Source organism: Gavia stellata, chromosome 2 (assembly GCF_030936135.1).
Source record: "Gavia stellata isolate bGavSte3 chromosome 2, bGavSte3.hap2, whole genome shotgun sequence".
NCBI lineage: Eukaryota > Metazoa > Chordata > Aves > Gaviiformes > Gaviidae > Gavia > Gavia stellata.
In genome coordinates, this window is record NC_082595.1 from 5,668,418 (window position 1) to 5,694,438 (window position 26,021).

Below are 26,021 nucleotides of genomic sequence, written 5' to 3' on the forward strand. Positions count from 1 at the left end.
TTGACTAGACAGTCATACCATCACTTTCTACTGTCAGTCATTCATTCAGATAAATGTATACAAATAGAAATAAAAACGCTTAGCCTTAAAGAAATCCCCTCTTCGTATGGATGTAAAAATGCAACATTTGGATATTTCAAATGTGATGAGTTAAAAAGAAAACTCAGTAGCTCGCCTTAATCAGTTACCGTAGATCATTATGGCTCTTGCATTACTATTCCATTTCACTTCTGCATAATTCTATTTAGATCAATAAGGCTAGATTGGAATAAATCTAGATTATGACATTGGTGAATCAGGCCCCTTATTTTTGACACATTTAAGCTTTTCCTGAAAGACCAGATGGTTGGTGTATGTTATGTAGTTTTATTCAGATGAAATTTAAAAGAACTAAAATACTCGGCATGCTTTTATTATTAGCGTGCTTAGTGTGTCACCTAAAGAAATCTACAAAGGGAGATAATGAGCCTTGTCAGCTGTTTCACAGTAATTATAGCCCTCATGATATTATGCTACAAAATTACAATATAGCTTAAGATAATAAAATGCAAAAGGTTTTTTCAAGCAGGAAAAAAACCACCTATTTGTAACATTTACGCAGGAAAGGGATTATTTCAAACAGGTAACCGTCAGTGTATTAGACGTGCAATCAAGTGTAATAAAACCAAATTCTGTTTGATACTGCACGTTGTCCAAAATTTAAACCGTGTGTTTTAGCTATGTCCTTCCCGCAAGCCTTACAGATTTTCACAGCGTTTGCCAGTTCATTTAAATACCTAATATTCAAATAATATAAAGCTTCGGACACTTGCTTCTAATATTGCCTTAAAGCTCTCGAGCGTTCAGATCAGCATTTTTTAGCGTACTTACGGTCATTGCATAATGGCCCGCTAAAGGATGTCATACTACAGTCGCAGCTGAATCCATCCCACTGCTGTAAGCACACTCCCTGGTTCGCGCACGAATCCTCTTGGCACGTTGTGCTGGGGCCTGATGAGAACATACAAAAAAGGACTTGCACTTTCTCTTCCAAAGAGAGGTATTTCTCACTGGATCACATTAACTAGTTGCCAACATCTCAAATCAAATGAGCAAAGAGTTACCAAGTAAAACGCACAGAAACTCGCTGAGTTTGTAGCAGCATGTAACATTAAAAGGGTGTTTTCTTTAGTTTTAAGATTGATGTGTCAAAGGCACAAGGATGCACAAACTGAAGCGGAGTTATTCCAGGTACAGCGGGAATGTTAACATTCTTGCAAGTTATTTGTTAATCTCGTGTCAGACCATTAACTGGCTAAAGGTTTTCTAAAAGCTTCAGTATTATTTTTTCCTGTAAATACGTTTCCAACAGCAAAGCCAGATGTCACAGAAAGCAAAGCTCTGGGAGATGAAAGTAAAGATTGGAAAAGAAAATTAAAAACAAAACAAATTTTAAAAAAATAATAAAATGCAGCTACACTATACAATGCTTTTAATCCCACAAATTATTTTAAATGATTCAGGTCTGAAATTAAGAGGGGTTTGGGATTCTTTGGTAGGAGCGTTGGCAAGTACTGATTCACATGCTTCAGGGATCCCATGCAGGTTCCTTTTTTAAGGGAAAATGCGGAAAATCAGACTACTAATGAACTGGCATGCCAAAACGTGACGTACGCATGAAAAACAAAGCTACTCTAATTCTAGAGAATCATAACCAGACTACTGAAATACAAAGAAATTTGAAAAGGAATGATCAAAGCACTAAAGCAATCACTATACAAACATATTCAAGACTGAAAGCCTTTATGCAAGCTATGCTGGCAAATGAAGGTTCATGTAGCCCATTGTTTTGGAGGTGTGAAAGACAAAATCTGAAATAAAATAAGACATTTTAGTTCTGAAATGTACAGAGCGTTTATTGCAGAAATCCAACTGTGCATTGGGGGTTTCAGTCTTGTTTAATACACACAGGGCTATCTACCTTGCAAATCAGCTTTCATCAATGCAACTTTGTCAGCAAAATAAAAAAGCAAAATATATTAAATGTTAGTAAGCAATATTGAAATGGCAGCAAACACAGAAAAAAACCATTCAGAGTAAAGTGCATGCTGCTGTTAAAGAGAGAAAGAAATGCCATATAATGCAAACAAATTAATGCTAATAGCTATAAATCTTCAGGCAAGCCAAAATAAGAAAGCAGTAATTTGCCAGTATTTTACTACAAATATAATGGTTAATTGAGCTGATGACATGTAATGAAGGAAAATTAAAAGTTTTTTTTTTGTCCTTGGATAGATATGAATGCATTAGCAGAGTAAATGCATGGCTGAATCCTGACTAGCCATTTGTCATGTTCAGATACACTGAATTCAGGAATAATTAGCACCGTCATCCTCTCTGGTCTTTCTTTTTTCTAGCCCTTTCTTTGTGACTGGTGAATGAAGACTGAAATACAGCCCGTGAACTATAGATGACTATGAGCTCACATACACATTTCACACTGTCTCTTGACACTACAGAGAAAAATTTGCGTCTGGGATTATAAAATTCTCCTAAATTGTTTTGGAGAAGACATATCAATATCCATTTGAAACTCCCACTGCAAGTCATTGATGACAGGGCAAAACTGGTCCAAAGATTAAATAAATATCCTAAATCATCCCGTAGAGAGAAATCCACTTAACCCTTCTTTCGCAGTACAGCTCCTTCAAAGATCTCAGTGCGGGATTTTCTTTGGACTTGCCAGTCTTTTAGAGAAATCGGTATCAATACGATTTAAGTCGGTTCAACGGCCACTTGCGTTAAACGAGGCACGGCTCGAGCACGCCGCTGAACCGGGGCCTGAACGGTCACCAGGGTGATTAAGACCGAGGGCAGCGTACGCTGTGTCCCTGTTCCGGCAAAAGTATTAACTGGTCTATATTCTCCTGTTCAAATAGTAATAATAATACCCGCAAGTGATTGACCGCAGTAGGCAGACATAGGGTAGCGATTTCCTTTTCTTTGGAGTTTTGAGCTCAGAAGTTTAAACATTTGGGCATTACATCACCCTTTCTTGAGCTGGGGATTATAATGACAGAATCCCGTAGCTGACAAGACAAGACACATTTTTTTCTCACCAGATTCTGCTACTCGGAAACTTTACAAAGATGAAGTGAAAATATCTGTAGGTGTTTAAATGTTATATATTCATGCATTTATTTACACTTTAAGTTATGCAATGTTAAATTTCCTCATCTTTGCAAAAGTAGAGCAAAAGTCACGAGGACTTAAAAGTACATAAACTGCAGGACCCTGTAGGCACGTTAAAAAGTGCATGTTAAAACGCATATTTGGAAAAACTACAGATAGGATCTTGTGAAAAAGCAGGCTATTTTGCTTCGTATTAAATTGATTCTTAGCACTTTTTGCTTATCTATAGTAGTCATTATTAAAAAATTGACATCAAGACTAGCTTAGATGTATGAATTTCTTTTAATAAAAGTAGGTTTTGGGTTCTGTTGTGGGGGTTTTTTTGTTGTTTTTTAAAGAATAGGGGAGGAGTAGTTCATGTCAGTAAATACCGTAATATCTACCATAACACCTTCATATTTCCCTATATATATTACAGAACTAAACTATTTAGTACAACTATTGTAATACACTCTCTCAAGCACTCACCTTTCGATTCACATTCTATTTAAATATCCTAATTTATTCAGTCTTCACTGCAGACTTTTTAATGGACTGGATTTGGTCTCTCATTGACATTTGTCTTATGTGAGGGCTTACATGCTATACGTTACACAAAAAGCATTATTAAGTAGCATGTACAATGATTTACTATATATTGCAAAAACAAATTCAGTATCTCACCCCCAAGAATCTTCACGTGTGTTAATACTTTGAAACTTTTCATGCAGTTCATTTAATACTCAAATTACAGTATATTATATATACACACAGTGCATTTTCCTCCTAAGTATTTTTTTATTATTTTGTAATTTCTAGAATTCTGCTTTAAAGTGTGTAAAGAAAGTAGAATGGATTTGTCTAGAGAAAAACAGGGCTGACACTTACCACCTGGCTCTGGGGTTTGCTGTTAACAATTCGAAGAGCTAGTTAGCATATTTATATTTTTCGCTGTTAGTTTCTATCTGTTCTAGCCATTGAAAATTTGTCAACAAGGTGGATTCAGCCAAGTGCAAATTATATTCAATGCTCAATGATAAAGAACAGAGATATCTGTCTGCCTGTGGCTGAAACTTCAAAATGCAAGCCTTACAACTTGCCACACCGATCCCACGTGTGGGTTTGCAAAAAACATTCCAAAGAATTTTTAACATGCACTTAGGAGAGTAAAGTTATTGAGAAATATCAACCTTTGAAGAACAAAATCCTAAGAGATAAAATTAATTAGTAGTACATCATGGCTTCACAGTTTGACAGAAGGGAGAGCAAGAGCTTTCACCCCAGGATTTTTTTTTTTATGCCAGGAAGGTGGGGAATTCAATCCCGTAAGAGTCTGAGGAACATTATATCTCAGGGCCTCACTTCTCAGGAAAGATTTTGCAGTGGGCTGATGTCTTAACAAAGGACATACACCCACCAGTACAGCCAGCCCGCTTTTGGATCGAGGCTGGCGGTGACTAATGCTTCTTGTTTTGAAATTACTTCTGCTGCTGTGTCCTGAGCTCTTCGGACTCGACATCTCAGGGGACGTACAGAGCTTACGCATCCCACCGCAGCGCGAGATAGACGCAAAACTGCTCAGCTCTGTACGGATGGAGACAGGCCTGCCTGTACACAGCTATGGGCAGCTTGAGGCATACAAGAGACTTCTAGGAGGCAGCTAAATTTGCAAGTGACTTAAAACGTATTTTAGGCGTCAGAACGTTTTTTGGTACATCTGATCCATGGTCTGCAGACCGACAGATGGGTCAGACTGGAAGACTTGGAGTAAACAAGTGAGATGGAAGAGTTAACGTGCAAGGGTTAAGCAGAAAGGTTGGAAGGGAATATTTCATTCTATGCTGTTAAAGATTTCCTTCTGCGGGCAAAAGACTTCTGACGAGGCACTTCTCTGGGAGCCAGGCAGCATGTCTGGTTTGACCATTTTGCTTGTGTCAGGTGATTTTAGCGTCGGAAAAAGCTGACTCTCCGCCAAAAAGGACAATATTTGTACAGCCTTTATTAAATTGTTGGTAGCTTTATTAAATTCACCGATAGCTGAGTTGTGCCACTGGTTTAAAAGGTGAACTCGCACTCTAGGCCTGTGGCAATATTTCTTTGAAGTATGTAAAATTCATTTAGAAAATTACATAATTTTGAAAGAAGCTATGAAATGCGTAATGGAATTAAGGCATACTTTGACTCTCTGAAGGGACGGTGCAGGCATGGAACTCGATAACATCATTCAGAAAGCAGAAACTAGTTTTCTAAACTCAGTGACAAATAATTTATACGTATTTTTCCATTCCTGATGGAAATAAACAGACGCTAAAGCTACAGAAAAATAAGTTGTGAATTTTACATATTTCTATATGCTATCAATAGAATTTATATTGTTAACTAAAGGTAGCAGGTAACGAACAAAAAAGTTCCACCTGTACAAATGCACTGTAGTCACAACGAAGGAGGAGACAGAATTTATCCACCAGAAAGCTTTATCTCATGAAGCTTGAGGAAACCCCCCAGCTCTACTTAGATTTCTTACAATGCCTATTTGTAAACTTAACAAACTTGGTATCAAAATCATCAAGATTCCAACTTGAAATTCTACAGTGTCATTTACACATTTTTCTGTCCAGAGAAGAGCATTTGAGAGAGGAGAACACATAAAATTGAACATAGCCACAAAATTCAGAATTATGTGAACAAAAGATATATGCAGGGACAGAGAATTTATTTAAATTATTCCATAAATCATAGTAAAAATAACGTGGGATTAAATGACAGCTGGAAAAATAGCTAGAGATTGACACCCCTGAATTACAAATACACCTCTTCTAATTCTGTCCTCACTTAAATTCCATGATATTCCAGATGAGTCAATGAAGACACAAAAAATGTGAGATAGAACATATTTGGCTGGTACTGATTTTAGATAGGAAGGCTCATGACAATACAAATCTCAGGGCTGAGCAGAAATAGAGAAGATGGAAGACTGATCTTAAAGAGTTTCATAAATTAGCCTTGAATTAATCACTCAAAATGTCTGCTTTAAAAATGGAATTAGTTAGCTAATGTCTCAGCATTAGCTAATGCCTAAGTGTTATGAAGATACAAAGGACTTCATTGACACTAATTGTTATTGTTTCTATCATTAATTAAAATACATTAGAAGTAAACAAAATATATGCACAGTATCTTGCCACTGGAGAAGGATGGAACCTACACTAAACATCTAAGAAGTTAACACATGTTCTCAAATCAATCTCTGTGCACACACTTGTCTCCATAATACTAAAATAATGCAGTCTTTATGTAAGACAGGGTCAAACAAGATCAGTTAGAAGCAGGTAAAATATATTCTCTCCGTGTATGGAGTGTACATATAAACAAAAGTCCACAGGATTCACACAATACTTTCACTATGATACAAAAAAATATCGGCATATTTAATACCTTCACATCCTCTTTCTATTTGCCCATTGCAGAAGAGAGCATCTGAGATGAGATCAGGGAGCCGTCCGTTCAAGTCAACTGATGCAAGACAGCCTTGGAAACCCTCTTTTGCGTGCACCAGTTTTGGCAAGGACTTATACATTTCTTTGGCCACTCCTCCAATATACAAATCACCTGTTAAGGAGAAATAAATATTAGATGCAGGAAAAAAAAACCTGTAGAACCTTTGACCTGTTTGATCTTCTGGCCTTTTTGTGCTGAATGATAGGTATCTCAGAAAAACATTCTTCAAAATAAATGTAGAAGAAAACACTGATAGCATATATGATGTGAAAAGACATTGCAGGACTATATTTTTTCAAATGCATACGTAGACTTCACATTTGTAGAACTAATTACTTAGAAGTACCTGGACATGTTATTTATGTGCCAGCTCATATATACAGGAAACATGCACCTATTTCACAGATGAGGATTCAGTCACAGAATCTCCATCTGGAAACGCATCTAGCAGTGATGCATGTTGTTAACGTACTCAGGGAACCTAACCGTAGATCGTCCCCATTATGGATCCAGCAGACTGAGATAAAAGGCAGTAAGTAGAGCACCAAGATCCACCTAAAGTCCATATATCCAGAATCATCCATTTAAAAGCACGCCAAGAAATAAAGGGTTTAGGGATACATCTAAGGAGAAACTTAGGGATACCATGGTTATGTAGTGAAATGACTGATTCACCCCACCAAAATTCATACCCTGTGTCAGTCACGGGTGAACAGGGGGAGTTAGATGCCTTTAAAATGGCAATCTGCCCACTGAGCAAACAGAATTTTATTGCCAAAAATAATTCTGATGACAGACACATGCTATAAGCAGCTCTCTTCGATGAACCTCGGGCAACTTACTCAGGACTGAAAGCTAGTGCTTTTCTTCCTTTGAGTAATCCATAGCTCTGAGACTTAACTTTGCAAGGACATAACTATAACTTTTCACTTAAAACTCCGAGGGAGGGGATGCTTTTTTCTTTTACAACAATCCTGACTGTGCCTTTCCTTCCTGTGTTTGGTGTCTCTGGCGGGCAGAACAGCGCTCTTTCAAACTAACATAACCTACCTACCTAAAGTGTGCCCGAAGCATCAGACTACAGGTTTAACTAGGCGCCTTCCATACCTGTTGCTGAAGACATGCTGCAGAACCGAATCTGAGCTTTGCTTGGCCAGGGAAGGGAAGCATGCTCAGCAGGAACACAGCCCTAGCTAAAAGGCTTACAGTCCTTCTCCTGGCAGGCAAGATGTGCTCGATTCTTTTGGTCACAGGCAAAAAGGAATAAAACCCCGGTTCCCCACACCTTGCATGACTTTACTGTCCTGCTCTGTTACCCCCTAACTCGGAAAAAGCAGGCGTCTTTGCAAGCTTGGTGGGAGTGCTGAGCACGCCTACAGGCAAGCCCCTTGAGGCACACGGGAAGAGGACCATCTGAGCTCCTCAGCAGCACTGAACCTGTTTGAAGAAAGATGCTTATGGGAGCATCTGGCTCTCAAGCATCACCCAGTGACAAAATTCTTCTCTACCTATGCATTAAATCACAGAATCACTAAGGTTGGAAAAGACCTGTAAGATCATCAAGCCCAACCATCAACCCAACCTCACCATGCCCACTAAACCATGTCCCGCAGCGCCTTGTCCACATGTTCCTTGAACACCTCCAGGGATGGTGACTCCACCACCTCCCTGGGCAGCTTATTCCAGTGTCTCACCACTCTCTCAGGAAAGACATTTTTCCTAATATCCAGCCTAAACCTCCCCTGGCGCAACTTGAGGCCTCTTGTCCTGTCACTCGTCACTTGGGAGAAGAGACCAACACCCACCTCACCACAACCCCCTTTCAGGTAGTTGTAGAGAGCGATGAGGTCTCCCCTCAGCCTCCTCTTCTCCAGACTGAACAACCCCAGCTCCCTCAGCCGCTCCTCATCAGACTTGTGCTCCAGACCCCTCACCAGCTTCGTCGCCCTTCTCTGGACACGCTCCAGCACCTCAATGTCCTTCTTGGAGTGGGGGGCCCAAAACTGAACACAGCATTCGAGGTGCGGCCTCACCAGCGCCAAGTACAGGGGCACGATCCCCTCCCTGCTCCTGATGGCCACACTGTTTCTGATACAGGCCAGGATGCCGTTGGCCTTCTTGGCCACCTGGGCACACTGCTGGCTCATCTTCAGCCGGCTGTCGACCAACACCCCCAGGTCCTTTTCCGCGGAGCAGCTTTCCAGCCACTCGTCCCCAAGCCTGTAGCGTTGCATGGGGTTGTTGTGACCCAAGTGCATCCTCACTCTGGTTTTTCAACAGACTATCTGAATATACATTCTAATCTACATTGTGCTTTCCAGTATGTCCCCCCAGTTCAGGTGATTTTGGACGTACCAAAGACTGTTTCTGCATCACCTCAAATGCAAAATTGTTCATTTCCTAAGTGTTTACCAAGCTTTGTAGGCAGATTTCATAGCGACAGAACTCAGAATGTACTAGCTATCATCACTATCCCATGTGGCTAATTTTAATCCCCCTCTTATAGGTATAAGCTGCAGTCACACCTTTTCCTGGTTCTGCTGGCATACTTGCTTGTTCGCAAGGGAGTGCAATTTAGTGCTGTTTGCGATGGTTTGCAGTTTGCCTGCGAGGAAATGGCATGAAACAAACAAACGTCTATCAGACTGTGAAAAATTTCTAGTCACTACATACCAGCCCTACAACTCACCTGTATTTGAATTAGTGAAATGGAGATAAAAAGCTTAAGAACATGCATATTACTAATCTTATAAGCCATCCAACCAAAAGTCTTAGCAACCATTATAGCATCATGTACTAAGAAGTCTCAAGCTTTCTCCCTTCCACCCAGATAATTTGAAAAATAAGATATTGCTTCCCTCTAGAGCTTTGAGGTACAGTATAAATCTCAGAAGCATGATATTAGACATAACAGATTAAAATATGGTGATCCATATGTTCCCACAAATGGGATGTAATTCATTCACAGCAGAAAAACTTCTGTATTTTTCAACCAGCTGAACTGGAAACAAAGTAAAGACTCTTGCCTCATGATAAAGGTTCTTCATCTTTTTCGCAGGTGGAACACCTAGAAAGTAAAACCCTTCCAGGTTTCCTGAAGTTCTGTCCTTTCAGTCATCATCAGCTCAGAACAGAGAGAGAATTCATCTCAACTGATTCCAATGGACTTAAAAGAGGGAAACTCCAGAGAAGAAAACTAAGAAAAATCCCACCGATGGTAAAAAGGTTAAACTTGGTCTATTGGACATGACGCATGCAACCTCTTTTTAAACCTCCCGACATGTATACTGTCCAAACAACCATTTTTATTCTGTGATTGATTAAACCTTTGAAGCCGCAACCTTTCAAATTGATCCCCTGCTAATTCCTAAGATCCATCCCTCAAGCATACGGAGATCGCTACATAGAGCCATACAGCAATTGTCAGTTATGATGAATGGCTTAGTAGAAGTCCAGGTCAGCGTGCCAGCGTATGGACCTGAACTCAGAATATTTGCTCCTGAAAATATACACTGGAATATTTTCAAATAGGTATCAATGTACGGAAGTACCGTACATTAAGCTGAGTCTACATAAACTGTAACTCTACTGTTTACTTACAGTTCCTTAAGACTATTGATAATTAGAAATGATCATTATAACCTACTGAAGACACAGTTTCCACAAACACATGTTCTGGGTAATATTTTACCAATATTTTTGTCAAAATAACTTGCGTTCTGCTTTTGCACTAGCTAATACACTGTACTAATACATATCATATGTATTGAGCAGCCATACTGACTCTTAGACTTCACCTTTTATAAAGCATACAAGTATTTTTTATGACTATAGGCTAAACCTTCCCCAGATTTAATATCAAACGTGGTTTGAGTTTGCTGCTGATGGCATAAACCCGGACTTTCTCTCAGAGACAAAATTTGATGAAGGAATAGGCTCTGGACTTAAACCTCAGATTTTATTTTTTTTAAAAAAAAAAAAGCTATTTAAATTTTTTCACTTGGTTATTTTTTCGTATCTGCCACATCACAAATGTTTTGCATAGCTACTTTTATTTCAGTTAATCACATGCTTCATTTTCACGTTCATCTCAATGAAGTAGTTTCCTACAAAACTCAATCCATTAGAAATTCAGACAAGACAGACCTGCAGAAAATGTTGCTAATGAACGTGCATTAGCAGAGGTTCAGAAAAGATAAAGCTTGTCCCTGTTCCCACTAAAAGAGATCAGAGGAATCAATATAGTATGATACAAATTCTCCGGTTTTCTCCTCTTCTTCACTTCTTATGGAAGTACAGCTTTACTACTAGAAACGTTATACACTCTAAAACAGGATTAATCCCTTGTTGTGTATCTGCCTACTTACCCTTAATGAAATAACTTACGTGTCATTCATAAATAAGGTATCACAGTTCATCAGATCAATAGTATGAGATCATGACACCATCTAAACTAGCTGCAGCCTATACGCAATACTATAGCACTACTGCTACCGCTGAAAATGCGCAACCGTTTCAGAAGTTGTGCAGGATGGAAAATGCAATTCTTCTGTTTCTTCCTTGCTTTCCACAGATGACCTTTCTTTTTTTAAGTATGTCTAGAAAGGGATATGCTTGTATTACAGTGTTAACCATAGTTTCTGGAAGTAAAGTTTAGCTGTTACCTTTTACGCATGTATTTTCTTCTGAAGTTTATTTTGATTTTTAAATGCATTCCTAGAAAAATCTCCTTTCTTTTTTTTCATAACCATCCTGACTTTCCTTAATTTATAAAGGAAAATAACCAATTTATACAAAATGTATCAACTGGCATAAACAAAGCAGCAGGTAGTAAAGGAACGAGTGAGGGAATAGAGTGCTCCAAGATTCCCTTCTGACCTCTGGAGAAGCTTCAAATAAAGCACTTTATTTGAGAGCAGGTACTCTTTAATCTCACAACTCTCTTCTTACTTACATTAGGAGTCAGTACACAGAGTTACCCCCTTTTATTTAGCAAGGGAGGATTGTTTCCTCTCTTCATTTTTCTGAGGCAAAAAAAAAAATAAGTATGCTACAGTGTTTCTCACTAGCACGTTCACTGCAGGTCAGAGGAATCAACTGGAAGGCAGCGCTTTCAGAGCTACACCTATAAATCACGGCAATAATAGTACTGGTCAGTCATATCATAAGCACTGACAAAGAAAAGAGTGTAGTGGGTTTAATTTATATCTTTTGCAGATAGTGAAGACCTTCATTTATTCCAACAGGAGCTTTCCTATTTACACCTGTGTACCTCTCTTCTGACTTAGAGCTGATCTTTCCTTTAAGGAACAAGCGAGTTTAACACAGAAACAAATTGCTAGCTAATAAAGGAACCCAAGTTCTCAATGTATTCATTATTGGAATCACACTTACGAAAAAACACACAGAACACCACACAACAGTGAGTCACACACAACTGTTGGTGAAACAAATACTGCCAAATCCTTCTGTAATAACTCATCTTTTTTTATCCCAAGTCCCTACATTTCTTCAAAATGAACTTTGCGAATGCTAAACCAAAGAAATGTAAAATAAAAATTGAAGATGCTCTTCTATTTATTTCTTTTCTGAGTAAGTAGCAGAAGGATCTTATTATCTGACGCTACTGACAGGTCACCCCGTAGACTTTCCTCCTCTCCCAATTCATGTCCACACCCAAGAACTCTTAAGTGATACGTGCTGGTGGCAAAAACTATTCATTTAATTTCATGACTACCATTGTCTCCAACCACTAGTAGAGAGGGTATTATTATCCACGTGTTTGTAATGGTAACAGCGACATACAAATGCAGCTCAGGGAACAAGTAGTTTAATCAGGATGTAGTTAGGCTTCTTTACTCTCCAAAACCTGTACGTTTTGTTGTACATATCTGGTGTTCATTTCTTGAACACCGTTCATTCAAATGTGGTACTGTGTATGAATGAAAACAGAACAAAAAGGAGGAAACAAAACAGTAGAAGGAATTGTGGCTTGGCTTTTTCATAACCCGTAAAGACAATATCCCTGGAATGTTCTTATATGGCTGCACAAAGGCACCTGCAAATCCCTCAGTCTCTCCAAAAGCAGACGTTCTGTCCCTTCACGTCTTCTTGTGCTGCTGGTTGCAACTGTACTTTCAGCTGTTCTCTTTGTTTCTCTTTCATTTTAGAGTAAGTTTCTCTGTCTTGTTTCTAACGTCACATTGTACTAAATCACTACTACAGGTAGGAACAAGAATGCTTCTGCAGTGTACTAGAGTGGTATTACTCCCCAAGAGATGGATAGACCTGCCATAACGTGGTGGGTTCTGAAAGTGCAACAGGCATCTCCACAATTCCTTTGTATGACATGCAAAAATAAAAAGGAACATCTGGCTGTGGTGAAGCCAAGGTGTCAGGCACACTTTCCTCCAAATATGCTATTTCAAAATGATCAAGCGTGTAACAGCTTCTTCCCTCAGGCAGGGAAAGAGGAACGAAGACTGCAAAGACTGAGAAATACCATCGGGAAGTCTAATCTCGAAAGAAGAAAGTTCTCACTTTCTTCAAGTCCTTCATAAAACAGATTATTTGCTCTTACAAGATCAATAGAAATTGCTTTGTAGTATCTTAATAGTTGCACAATGAAGTACCAGGTGGAACTCAACCTAAGAAGACCCACACAATCCCAACTCACGGTATTTTTGAGGCAACTGAAATGGGAAAATAAATTACTCTCACACAAGCCGAACATGCACTGACTTAAACACGATAGACACCATTCTGATCTTGAATTAAGGGATATTGTCTCAAATGAAAATGTCAGGTAGGCATCTAGACACCTTTGACATTCAATGAAATATAGAAGCCTACTTGTCCTTAATGACCGTCTCCCCTCTCCAACATACAAAAGCACCTACGTGCCATTCACCATTTACAGAGGTGACTTTTCTTTCAGATGTGGCGTTTCAACACATACTTTAGAAAAGGAATTTGGCCTGAACAGCAGACAAGTGGTGATTCCAGAGTCTCTCCCCACTTTCATTATTCACAACTAAATGTTTACTTTTTGTTCCACATCAAAAAAATTATTTGATCCTTTAAAAATGTTGATGAAATATAATTGTTCGTTTCTGAATAAATCAAGAAGCCTGCTGTGATCATAACCCAATAATAAATTGAAGGACAGTTGACAAAGATTTAAATGATGCATCCACACAGCTTCTGCAGCACATACGCTCCAGCATATGGCCTTTTAAATCTCCCCTTTACAGTAGAGAATACGCACTCGCTGCGCATTCACAGGCCTGTTTGGTGCTAGAGCCAAGCATGACTGAATTTCGTCTACCACTTGCAAGGGCACTTGAGGGAAGACATGAACGCGTAAACTTAGTGTTTTATGCCCACTTATTCACTTCAAAGAGTCTTTTCTGTAGCTTCAATATTGATTTGTGGTTGAAGTCTTTTGCTTTTGATGTGTTTTTTTGTTTGTTTGAAGGAAAAGTAGGCTTTTCAAATATTTTTCCTTTTGGAGTGATGAATTCCATCACTTCTAGACTCTCTCTCATCTAAGAAGGGAAAGGGCAGCTAGTTTACTTCTCCAGGCTCTGCTGAGTTATCTGTCCTTTCAAATACTTCGGGCAAAAGGCAGTTGTATGACGTGACAGGTGGTGCCTTCTGTCTTCCACATTCCCTGTACTGATAACCAAGCAGGGCAAAACGATTATAGGCCAAAAAAAAAAAAAAAAAGAATTTATGGGTTAGCAATTTGCTTTTTTGGGAACGAATATAGAAACTGATCTTTTCAGCCCAATTCTACACCGCCTTCAGTAACTTCCCTGAATACGCCATTGAAGTTATTCAAAAAAAGAAATGGCCAGCACTGAAATGCTGGCACTGGGGGTTTTCTTTAGTCATCCTTATTGGCATACAGGACATATTGTAATTATATGTCAAAAGAATTTAACTTTGAAGATACTTCCTCCATTGGCTGATACCGTTCTTTTCACAGTTTCATTGTAGCGCTGCACCCTAATCAACACCAACAGAAAAAGGCAGTGAGGTTTAAGAGGTACCAAAGAGAACTCACAGTTGATGGGCGCACCAGGAAGAGCACCTTTCAGATTTCTCTTGCCACCAATTTCTACGGCAGTCCACACTGGAGGTACACCTGCTGCTCTACCCTTCTCCAAGTCTCCCGGTTCCATCACACTACTCATAACCATGCTACTCTCATAACTGCGTTGAAAACTTTCCACACTTGGTACAAATGTGCTTCTGACTAGAAACCTCTTCTCACGCTGTTGCTACGCTGCTCACTGTTTTACATCTCAGCTCTGCTGGATGCGCTCTCCACTTCTGCATTCACCTCTGGGCGCTCAGTTTTCATTCCTATTACGCTTTTTGGATCTGTTCAGAACTGCTCAATGCTTATGCAAATATGTCTATGTTTCACAAGCAAGTAAAGCTGTGTGGTACAAAGTTGGGGAGGAGGGACATGACATGGACAGCAATGACGCACCTTAGCAGCTAGGTTTTCAATAGACAAAAGTAGATACTCAAAAGGTAAATGCTCAAGCCTGAACATGCCCCTAGATTTCTCCAGGTTAAAATCCACTGTTTTCCCAACAATCCTGTTCTCAAACAACATGTATTCTCAAACAAGAAACAGTTACACAAAAACATTTAACATTTTCTTGACAATAACAATTCTCAGATTCCCACCCACTTTATTTGGGCTCAGTTCTGTTTAATATCTTGAGCAACGATCTGGACAAGGGGTTGGGTGCTCCCTCAGTAAGTTTGCAGATGACACCAAGTTGGGTGGGAGTGTTGATCTGCTCGAGGGCAGGAAGGCTCTGCAGAGGGATCTGGACAGGCTGGATCGATGGGCCCAGGCCAATTGGATGAGGTTCAACAAGGCCAAGTGCCGGGTCCTGCACTTGGGTCACAACAACCCCATGCAACGCTACAGGCTTGGGGACGAGTGGCTGGAAAGCTGCCCTGAAGAAAAGGACCTGGGGGTGCCGGCTGAATATGAGCCAGCAGTGTGCCCAGGTGGCCAAGAAGGCCAATGGCATCCTGGCTTGTATCAGAAATGGTGTGGCCAGCAGGAGCAGGGAGGTGATCATGCCCCTGTACTCAGCGCTGGTGAGGCCACACCTCGAATACCGTGTTCAGTTTTGGGCCCCTCACTACAAGAAGGACATTGAGGTGCTGGAGCGTGTCCAGAGAAGGGCGACGAAGCTGGTGAGGGGTCTGGAGCACAAGTCTGATGAGGAGCGGCTGAGGGAGCTGGGGTTGTTCAGTCTGGAGAAGAGGAGGCTGAGGGGAGACCTCATCGCTCTCTACAACTACCTGAAAGGGGGTTGTGGTGAGGTGGGTGTTGGTCTCTTCTCCCAAGTGACGAGTGACAGGACAAGAGGAAATGGCCTCAAGTTGTGCCAGGGGAGGTTCAGGCTGGATATTAGGGAAAACTTCTTCACCAAAAGGGTTGTCACACATTGGAACAGGCTGCCCAGGGAGGTGGTGGAGTCACCATCCCTAGAGATACTTAAAAGACGTATGGATGAAGCGCTTCGGGACATGGTTTAGTGGTGGACTTGGCAGTGTTAGGTTTACAGTTGGACTTGATGATCTTAAAGGCCTTTTCCAACCAAAATGATTCTATGATTTCTCTTTGCTTCTCCCCCCGCCCCCCGAAGACTAGATGGAAAGCACTGGTATTGAAAAAGATTTAAACAGATTTAAAGCCAAAGCACTCTGCTTGTCCAATGAACTGTGAGTAAAGTTGGTGATGCATGTTAAATGGTAAATAATAAAATCTAATTGCCATATAAATGTGTGTGATAAGCCATCTCCCAAAGAACTGATGCTATGCCAGTTACTCTGTATGAGGGGGATGGTCATGGTGGAGAGGTGAGGCATTCAAGCACATCAAACGTCCTTCATTTCTTTGCTGTTCTGACCACTTTTGTACATTGTATACACCTGAAAAATAGATAAAAATCTAATGAAGCAGGCATTTTCATGGCATAGTGCACACAGATTTCCCTTCCTCCTGGTACTCTTCTGAAATCATTTACTCATTCTCTGCTTCCACAGTCAACACATGCTCTTAGCAGAGCTTGGTTTCCAAACAGCGAGGAATTCTCCACATAAAACTACCAAAAAAGCTGAGAGGTTAAACGTTCTCATTTTGAATGTAGGTTTGCAGAAGCAAACTTTTAATCTAATATTACCAACTTCTCAACCAAGACAATCACCTCCAGACTCTTGAGGACATTACACGAAGCAGCTCTTTTGCAAAAAAGGACTGCTGAGTCAGAATACCGAGATCCATGAGGATGGTACTCTGATAGCCACGGCAGCACATTTTCAAAACAAGTTTAGGACACGCTTCTTGGCCGGGGCTGTGTGTGCCGGGATTCAGTGGGATGCATTTATGCTAAATATCCAGATTTTTTGGTAAGCTTTAAGAGCATACATGATTCCTATATTATCCTTAGCATAACTTTTACTTTGTATTCCAGAAGGGCTTGAAAGAAATTCCACAATCAGCAACAGTAATAACCCGCATGCCAAACAGCTGTAGAAATGTAGGCAAATCTATACATTTGTGTGCATGCAAGAGAATGAAGAGAGCAGGAGAAAAGAAGTAGAAAGCAAAAAGTTTCTCGCACCATGGAGTGATCTGAAAGACTACTGCAATGTTGTTGACTTCACAGAGCTCAGCACAAACACTAGAGTATTTTCTTTATTTTTTGTTATTTAATCCAGAAGTACCAGAGCAGATTTTTCGTTTTTTCCCCATCTCATAATTTTGGAAATCTGATTACAATTTCTGAAAGCTTAGCATTGCCAAAATTATTTTCACAGCCTGGTAGACAGCATAGCTGTTTAGAAGCGGTATGTGTCAAGTTGCAAAGAAAGGAGGATAAAGGAATTTGCGTTAGACCAGGTCGTCCAACCTCCTATTGTTAATCTGCCCGTATATCTTTGCTACACAGGACATCTCAAAGAAGAGCTCTCAGTTTCAAGATCCTTATTTTTCCGTTGGTACAGAGGCTGCTTTTCCAACACTATCAGGAAGACAACAGCTGCATTTGCTGTTGTCTACTCCGACAGGTCACATTAGGGAGATCTGTTTACTGTTGACAGTATTTGGAACTCTGCATTTGGAACAGAACATTATTTCTGCATGAAGAGTTCACAGCCCACTGGCAAGGTCATTACAATTAGCTCATGCGTTTTTATTTGAGAAATTTAAGCATTAATACTTGTTCATTTGTACCAATTTGCCTTTTTATATAAAATACTTTCCCGTCCTTCTTAAAGCTTTGTTTCTTAGTAATAGAAATATGAAAGATCACTGCCATTGATAGAGACTTTGTGATATAGAGAAGAACTTACAATGCAGCAACAATAATAATGGGCTCAATGGGCTCAACAACAGGGACAAATATTATATGAAACTGAAATAATTTCAATTTCCATTGCTGGAACAAGAAATCTTCTTTATGATCAAGACTAATTTAGCTCAGTTTTGCACACCATGAATAACCTACTTTGACAGACAAATGAAATATCAATAGATTAAGTAACTATTACAAATCATCAATGAATATGCCAGGCCAGTAGATCTACTGGTAATTTAGTTAATTGTATTAAAAGTTTACAAGGATGGATTAATTGCCAAGACAGTCTTTACTTAGATGGAAGAAGTATATTTAAAGTAGATTTGCAAAACCACTGAGGTGATACCAGAAATTAATATGATTGCTTTTCTTTCAGATGCTTCAGACTAGGCTGCTTTCACATTATTGGAGAAAACAGCAAATGAAAAGGCAAATGGATGCAGCAGCAGCACCCATGTCTCACAAAGGAATAGAGGGAGCCAGAGGCCAGTGAAGAGCTACAGAAATAAAACAGACAAGAGATCCAGCCAGGATTTTTTTAAATCCAAGTAAGTTGATTCTGATGTATACTCTAATACGAACAGCATTTTTTGAGGATGCAGTGATACAACAGCACAGGAATAACATACGGCTTACAATGGACTCTAAAACTGATATTTGGGAAGGCCACATGGAAAAGAATAACAGAATGAGACAAGATGAAAGTATGGATGTCAGTCCAAAAAAGCAGGTCTTAAAGATGTATGAAATGCCAAACGGGCAGCAAAAAAAAAAAAAATCCAACCATAAATGTTTAGCTGGGTAGGATTTTTTTTGTGATGATGATTTCCTTTTAAAAAGAAAATATAGTTAGCCCGATATCAAAATTAGGATGACTTCCGTTCATCCGGGAGAATACATCACAGCTAGAAAGTTTGGAATAGGATGGGGTACTGAAGTACTGAAACTACCAACTCCTAGAACAGTTTGTAACAATTTATTGTTAAATCTAAAATAACAGCAGCATTCCTTAGCGTTTTATTTTGTGAGAGTGCGACGTTTCAACTTCTCATCTTAATTTATAAACAATTCAAATGCTAAAATACTTTAATTTTCTGACAGTCATTCTGAGTGGATTCTTGTAGGTTTTTGTATGTTCGCTGTTTAAAGAAAGTGGGTGAAAACTTTGGGGATTAAAATAGTGCCTATATACGTAGGAAAGAAGCAAAAGGGAGATTAAACCCTAGTAGGTAAGTGGGTACAAAGTCTTACTTGAGGATGTTCCTCCTTCCCAAAGGCAGATCATGTCTCTTCAAATATTTATAAAAAAAAAATTCTGACAGAACTCCCATTTCCCGCACCACAGGAAGAAAATGCGGAGAGGAAAGAGACGTTACAGATGATGTAATACGTACAGTCTGAACAGAGGAGACATCTTTTCTTTGGCAACAAGTGAGGAACAAGAGCACAAGCCAAATTCCACTTTCACTTGCATTTTTGTGCCCCTTCGAGGCTACTTGGACCCCTCAAGACCAGAAGAGCACAGCATCAAGTACAGCAAGCCAGAATTCCCCTCCACCCAACTATTTCGGTCCACGAAGGCTTTGAATTGTAGGCGTGGTAACCTTCCGAGCTATACTGAAAGCAGGACAGGGAATCTGCTCGTGAAATACATGAAAGCAAATTTGCTGGGTATACTGAACGTTGGCAGGCTTGAGCTGCATCGCCTTAGCTGTTAAGACTCATTTATCTTCACGGGTTATCTGCTAGAACTGCACCCGAGTACTCTTTGCTCATTTTCTCTGCCAGGAAAAACAACACAGTTCTTGGAACCCAAACAAAGAACTATTTTCACTCATTTATTTGTCTCCAATTTATAATTTACCCATCTAATTACAGCAATAATTAAGCTGGAGAATGTAATATAAGTGTTTCCACAGGTACCCACTCCAATCCACTGAAATGGTACCAGAGGTTATGCTGGGAACCCATGTCTGTAATAATGGACTTTCTACGTTACATAGCCAAATCCCACATCCAAAAGGAAACCTGCAGTGGAAACGCTCTCCCGTACTTTTATGGCAACTGTCTGCTTTCCCAGACAACTGGCATCCTGTGCAGGCTCTACAACACAATCTGTGTCATATCTCCGTACTGAATTCGCTGTGTATTTGCAAAAAATGGCATATATTGATTTATCTTTCCAGGATTAGCTCAGATTTCAGCACCTGAAATCTGGTAACTCTACAATTACTCAGAAAGGCTGCAGATTCTGTATTATCTGTATGCATTTAGATTTCACCTAATGCTAACTCCGGTTAAACAGAATTATTGATATCACTTGTAGGTAGTATAATTTTGAGTTTGCTTTGTTGCTAGGGCTAAAATAATATAGGACAATAAATTAACCACAGCTTAATATCAGTAAAGTGTATGGAGTGTTTATAGCATAACAAGAGATGTGTCACCATAAGAAACACTGACATAAAATAGAAAAGAACAAGCTACAGGAAAGCATTTCAACTGAATACAAAGGAAGAAAAAAAAAAATAATGAAAGGCAATTTTTTCTCCTTTTTAGCCAGCAGGCGAGAATGTATCAGCTTGAACTCCCCCCAAAATCTTCATGATTATGCCATGCCATTGACCAAGCAAAATACAACAGAATATGTTAAAAAAAAATAAAGTGAAACATACTACTATGAGAAGACAGAGGGTGAGGACCTGTGTACGCTAGGCCAGTTTGAGAAAGACGCTTACTATATATTACTGTACTGAATACGTCAGGCTTGTCGTTCTTTTACTAGCCACATTTCCTGGGTGGTGAATTACAGAAAATCAGCATCTAAGACAATTCACCCTCCTCACTTCAAATCTCAGTATGTTTTTTTCATGCTCTTCTGGGTTTTTTTCCACTGGAATTCAAGGTTAGACAAGGCACCAGCTATGGATACAGTTTTACTTCAAAAGGGTAAAGCAAAAGCAGAATTTTCAAAGTGAAGAAAACAAAGGAATGTTGGATTTTATAGGTTATCCTCGCTGATGAGCTTTCTGGGAACGCACCAAGCGGTGCATTTAGTGAAATAACAGTGCCCTCTAGTGCCTTTAAGCACATTGTTCAAACTTTCTTTTCTTTCCCTAAATAAAGCAACAGACCAAACCACCGCAGTTCGAAGATGTAGAATAAAATGACTGTGTTAACTTAGTTATCAGTTCTTAACAGGATTATTTCTCCTACTCATGTCCAATTAATATACTGGGAAAAAAACAGATTAAATACATATACATACATACGCATATGCGTAAGTAGTACTTCGTATTGCAAAAACCATGAAAGAATAAGGTGGATGCTTTCTCTACAGCATCAAAAATTACGTTGAAATATTACGCTGCCTCAATAAACATCGAGCATGTTTACCAGCATGCAAAAATGAGAAAGAACGTGGCACAAATTTCAAATACAATTTTGAGAATGGAGCGTGAGCTATCCAAAAAGCTTTAATTTATAAACCAAGCATTTCTGATAAAGAGGCTCTTATTGAAGATTATGACATATCAAGATACAGTTTTCACAGTCTTTCTTACAATCTTAATAACACTTTCAAGTGAAGCAAACATGTAAAATATCACAAAATCCAGAATAATTACTAAGGTCGGCTCATTATCTGTGACTCAGAAGTAGTTAAAAGAAAATCCAGCAAGACATAAGCTCTTGATGGAATATTAATACCTACTTTGAATATCCTGGCTTTTGAAATATTAAATTTTCTTTGACTGTTATGAAATTTTGGTTTTCCTCACAGGAACTTTTATAAAGAATATTAAAATACACAATACTTTTTCACATGACCAGAACGTATTTTCTTATGTCTGATTAGGTAGGCAATATTAGAAAGTATAGTTATACATCCTTTCAAAAAGATATTTTTCTCTGATACCAATTAGCTTTTTGGAAGCCCATCCTTACAACTAATACTATTACTTATTGTAAAATGTACAGACGCATCAGTTTGGTTTATAAAAATGGATCTTAAGAACCTAGCTGGACCTACAAAAGGTAGGTTTAGACCTATAAAACAGAGTTTATCCCACCCTGCAATTGAAATTACAACATATTACGTATTTAGGTAAGTACATGTTTAAGGTTCAATACATATGGCAACTGGTACTTATAGCTGATCCATTAGAGGACTGCCACATAAGGTTGCTTTACTTACAAGATTTTTTTACGATATCAAAATACTGCATTGTGTTTATTTTCCCAACAAAAGGTGGGTTTTACGTGGAATACTGAACAGTGGGGGACAGGTCAAAATGTTCCCCCATTCTCTAACATAGAGACCATCAATTCTGCAAAGCCTTTGTTGTCAATACTGTAAAGCTTGGGCTGTGGTTTCTGCAAGCCACTTACGTAACTTAACTTCATGTAAACACCAAGCCTTTTTCATAGACATTTTAGAGCTCCTTTAGTCCCCCAATTACCTTTTGGTATAGACGGGCCGCTCTGTGTTCCTACCATTTGCTATTTTTTTTCACGTGGCATTTTCACACATTTAAAGTGGCACCTTAACTGTGCAGAACTACTACTAAACCAGCATTGTCAGGCTAACATCAAGATAATGTCATCTCTTGTGATCATATTAATTATTATCAAATAAAACATTGCATATGGTATTACAAAATTATACTGCACTTGACATACATGATTTATTCAGGTTATCATTCTGTAATGACCCTCACTGTAGGTTACACTGGAATTACTGTACTTACTTTTGAGATCTAAATTTCTGGCTCCTGCTGTGCTCTGTGTTGTGATTTTAGTGTCAATCTTTACAGTGTGGAGATTGTTGGTATCCCTTGATATCATCACATTATGCCACTGGTTGTCATTCAGAGGTTTATTCGAACTTCCTTTGATGAGATTTGCACCATTTCCCAAGTCAAACACATAGTGTAAATACCTGGGAAAAGAGAAAAAATTGGAAAAGTTTCCTTTTTCTTTACATAGCAATGGGGCACTAATTAATATGTCTAATATTTCCTATTTCCTTATACTCCTCAGCAGTGCTGGTCAAACCAGAGGACAGCAATGAATGCCAAATGGGGAAGCAACCTTAATTCAGAGTAATCACCATTCGTTTAGATGAGCTGAGACGCAGTCCCAAGTTTCTGGAAAGTAACAAGCACTCCATGTGCCAACACACGCATACATACGTAGAGAGAGAACAAGAGGAAGGCTATAAACTAGTACTTCTTTGTGGTAAACACTACAGAAGTTATACCTATTATTTACTTTCATATTTTTCAGGCATCTAGCTTCATCTGAAAGAAAAAGTCACAATAAAGCATATGAAGTTTAGCATGAATAAACATTCATCAATCATGTATGTCCAGTCAGACAAAGATTTGTATCCTAAACTTTCCCTTTTATTTCTCCTGTGTGTATATTTTGAATAGACTTTTTTTTGTTATTATGCTAATCCATACATACCCTTTTACTAATTCAACCACAATGAAATCATTTCCATCGCCACTGTTATAAAGTATCAATCCATCCAGAGAGGTTGTTTTGAACTGGAAAAAAAGGTGCATAGATGTATACGCTTGTAGCGTGGCCAACGCAACATAACTTGCTTTTGTTTTAAAGGTTACAGGGTCTGCTATGATGTTCCTGAATCCAAATCTTGCGTTTAGCTCACAATAATCGATGTCTCCATTCTTACATAAGTCAATGTATGCCATGCCATTAAACGTAAGACTCTGTAGATGCCCAATAAAATTAGAAGGCACAGAAGACAGGTAGCGCCGTTCTGTTATTATTCCTGTTTCTATGTTGTGGAATTCCAGTCGCGTGTGATCACCAGCCATTTGACCTTTGAATAGTAACAAGAAAATACATGTTAGCATCTGAAATGGGAGGTCAAAAAGCACGCCATGTCATTAAGTATCAGCATCAATTTCGCACTTTTCAGAACGGGCAAGGCCAATTCTTGGCTCCAAAGGGGATTCTTCTAAATTCATCCAAACGTCTGGTAAACACCTGGCAGCCTTTCCGCTGAGTTCAGTATGTTTGTACAAGGCCAACAGTAAGATTTCCAAACTGAAGCACAGTACCACAGTGTATCAAACCGCCACCAAAATCCCTCACTTTGGTTTTACTATAAGCAAGTGCAATTCATTAATACAACACGAAGAGCAGAAAGGCAAATCTCAGAGCTAAAACTACCCTGTTAGAGTTTCATGGAAGAGAGGTGTAACAGTTTGGGGGAGAGTACTCCATATGTTTTGCTTAAAAGTGCATGATTAGGCAAGCGGAAGGAAGGATTCCTGTTTAAGCTGTCTTAGGTATATTAATGCTGGCCCTGCTGCAAAGCCCTCCTTAAAAGCACCTGGCTTTATACCACGGGGATAAACCACGGGAGAAGGGGGCAGAGCCAGTGTCTTGTAATCCTGAAAATAGCGTGGGACTTGCTTACATCAGAAAGGTGGCCAAAACCAAGCCTCACAGCTACCTTGGAGTCCTTCTTCCTCCTGCAAGGACTCCTGCACAGCAGAAAGCCTGGAATTTGCTGACTGTAGAGCTAAGCTGAAGGGAAGGATCAACACTGCCAGGGTACACTGCGTACAGGTCACCTAAGTTTTTAAGCTAGTTATTAAATACCTTACCCAGCACATCAAAATTGTGTCCACTGAAGAGTTCCCTTTTCTAACGCAGCTTAGATTTTTTTTTTTCCCCAGGCTTAAAGAAGTAGGGCAGTACTATCACAAGGCTGATTCATGGTCACGTTGTGTGGGTATGACGAAAAAACAGCTTTTTATTACTAATCAATTTTACCACTTAATCTACCGTTTGCAAACCATGGACTAGATTTCCCAGTTCCTTAGATGCTTCACGTCTCTCATGGAGTACAAAGGTGAACAGCAGACCCAGCCCAGCTGGAATAAATAGTGGCATAAACCAGCTATATAATACAAGTTCTCACAGCTGCAGTGCAAAGGTGTTGGCAGACCGAGTTCCCTCTGTCCTTCCCTGAACACCCTATTCCAAGAGGAGAGTGTGAGCTCTGACCAGGCTGGATGTGTTTAGTGGTGGTGCAGAAAGCCCCGAGGCAGGCTTGCACAGCTGTACCTTCATAGCTTTTCTGAGCAAGTGGCCGTGTAGGCGTGTGCGAAGAGGGAAAGGATAAGGGCAAGATGAATGTAGATAGTTGGGCTTTACCCAGGGAGATGGATTCACAACCAGGTTAACTCACAGCACTGAGATACAACTACAGGTATTAGTGAAGTTACAGTGAAAATAGGTCTGGAAGCTTTAATACAACTAAAAAAAAATAAATTGCATTAATAATTTATGATAAATATTTACAAGCAGCTTATTTAGCTTCAGGATGCATTCTGACCTAACTCTACTGATGTCACTGAACACCATTGGCATCTGGGATCTGCAGTCATACGAGCTGAGCACTGCAAGAGGCACCTTAATCCCCAAGGACAGTCTTCCTGACATTCTGGTTTCTAAACGTCAGTTCTGAAGATACCACTTTTCTCCTGATGTATTAGCAAAGGTGGGTTCTTCCTTGCCATAACGAGTCAGGGAGCTGTCTTGAAAACGCCAAATCTGTAATTTTCTGCAAGGCCAAGAGCTGGGTATTGGATCACAGCCAGACAGCTGAAGATCATGTTTTAGAGGAGGAACATTACATATTCCAGTCTTACATCACTTCAGATGGCAATGCATAAATGTCATGGCAAAAATCCACTAAGCTTTGGCCTGTAGCACAGTATCCTCACTACATTCACTACCTTAAATGTATTTCTTTCTTGAGCCTAGTAATGAAAAAGTTCCAGAATCTGGGCTCACATCCCAAATCTCCCTCTAACATTTCAGTTGTACAAACATGCTAGCAGGACTTGAGACTTCGCATAATGCTCCACAGTATTTGCAGCTACAGCAATGAAGAAAAAGAGAGAGACTGCAGTGTGTGCTTACAAGGTTGAG

The 26,021-nt window shown here is 39.5% G+C and overlaps 1 protein-coding gene across 22 annotated transcripts in view; it reads right to left on the reverse strand.

Annotated features, from left to right (window-relative positions):
- Positions 1 to 26,021, reverse strand: part of NRXN1 (neurexin 1) — a 740,438-nt gene that overhangs the window by 362,760 nt on the left and 351,657 nt on the right. For 20 of the 22 annotated variants that reach the window (XM_059835686.1, XM_059835685.1, XM_059835683.1 and 17 more), the window contains 4 exons: positions 23,514 to 23,895; positions 22,793 to 22,983; positions 6,586 to 6,759; positions 871 to 990 (listed from right to left, as the gene is read on the reverse strand). In XM_059835686.1, coding sequence (XP_059691669.1) covers positions 871 to 990; positions 6,586 to 6,759; positions 22,793 to 22,983; positions 23,514 to 23,895 — 867 coding nt within the window. Of the gene's footprint in view, positions 1 to 870; positions 991 to 1,960; positions 1,988 to 6,585; positions 6,760 to 22,792; positions 22,984 to 23,513; positions 23,896 to 26,021 lie in introns of all 22 variants that reach the window. The other 2 variants (XM_059835669.1, XM_059835667.1) reach the window with 1 other exon arrangement.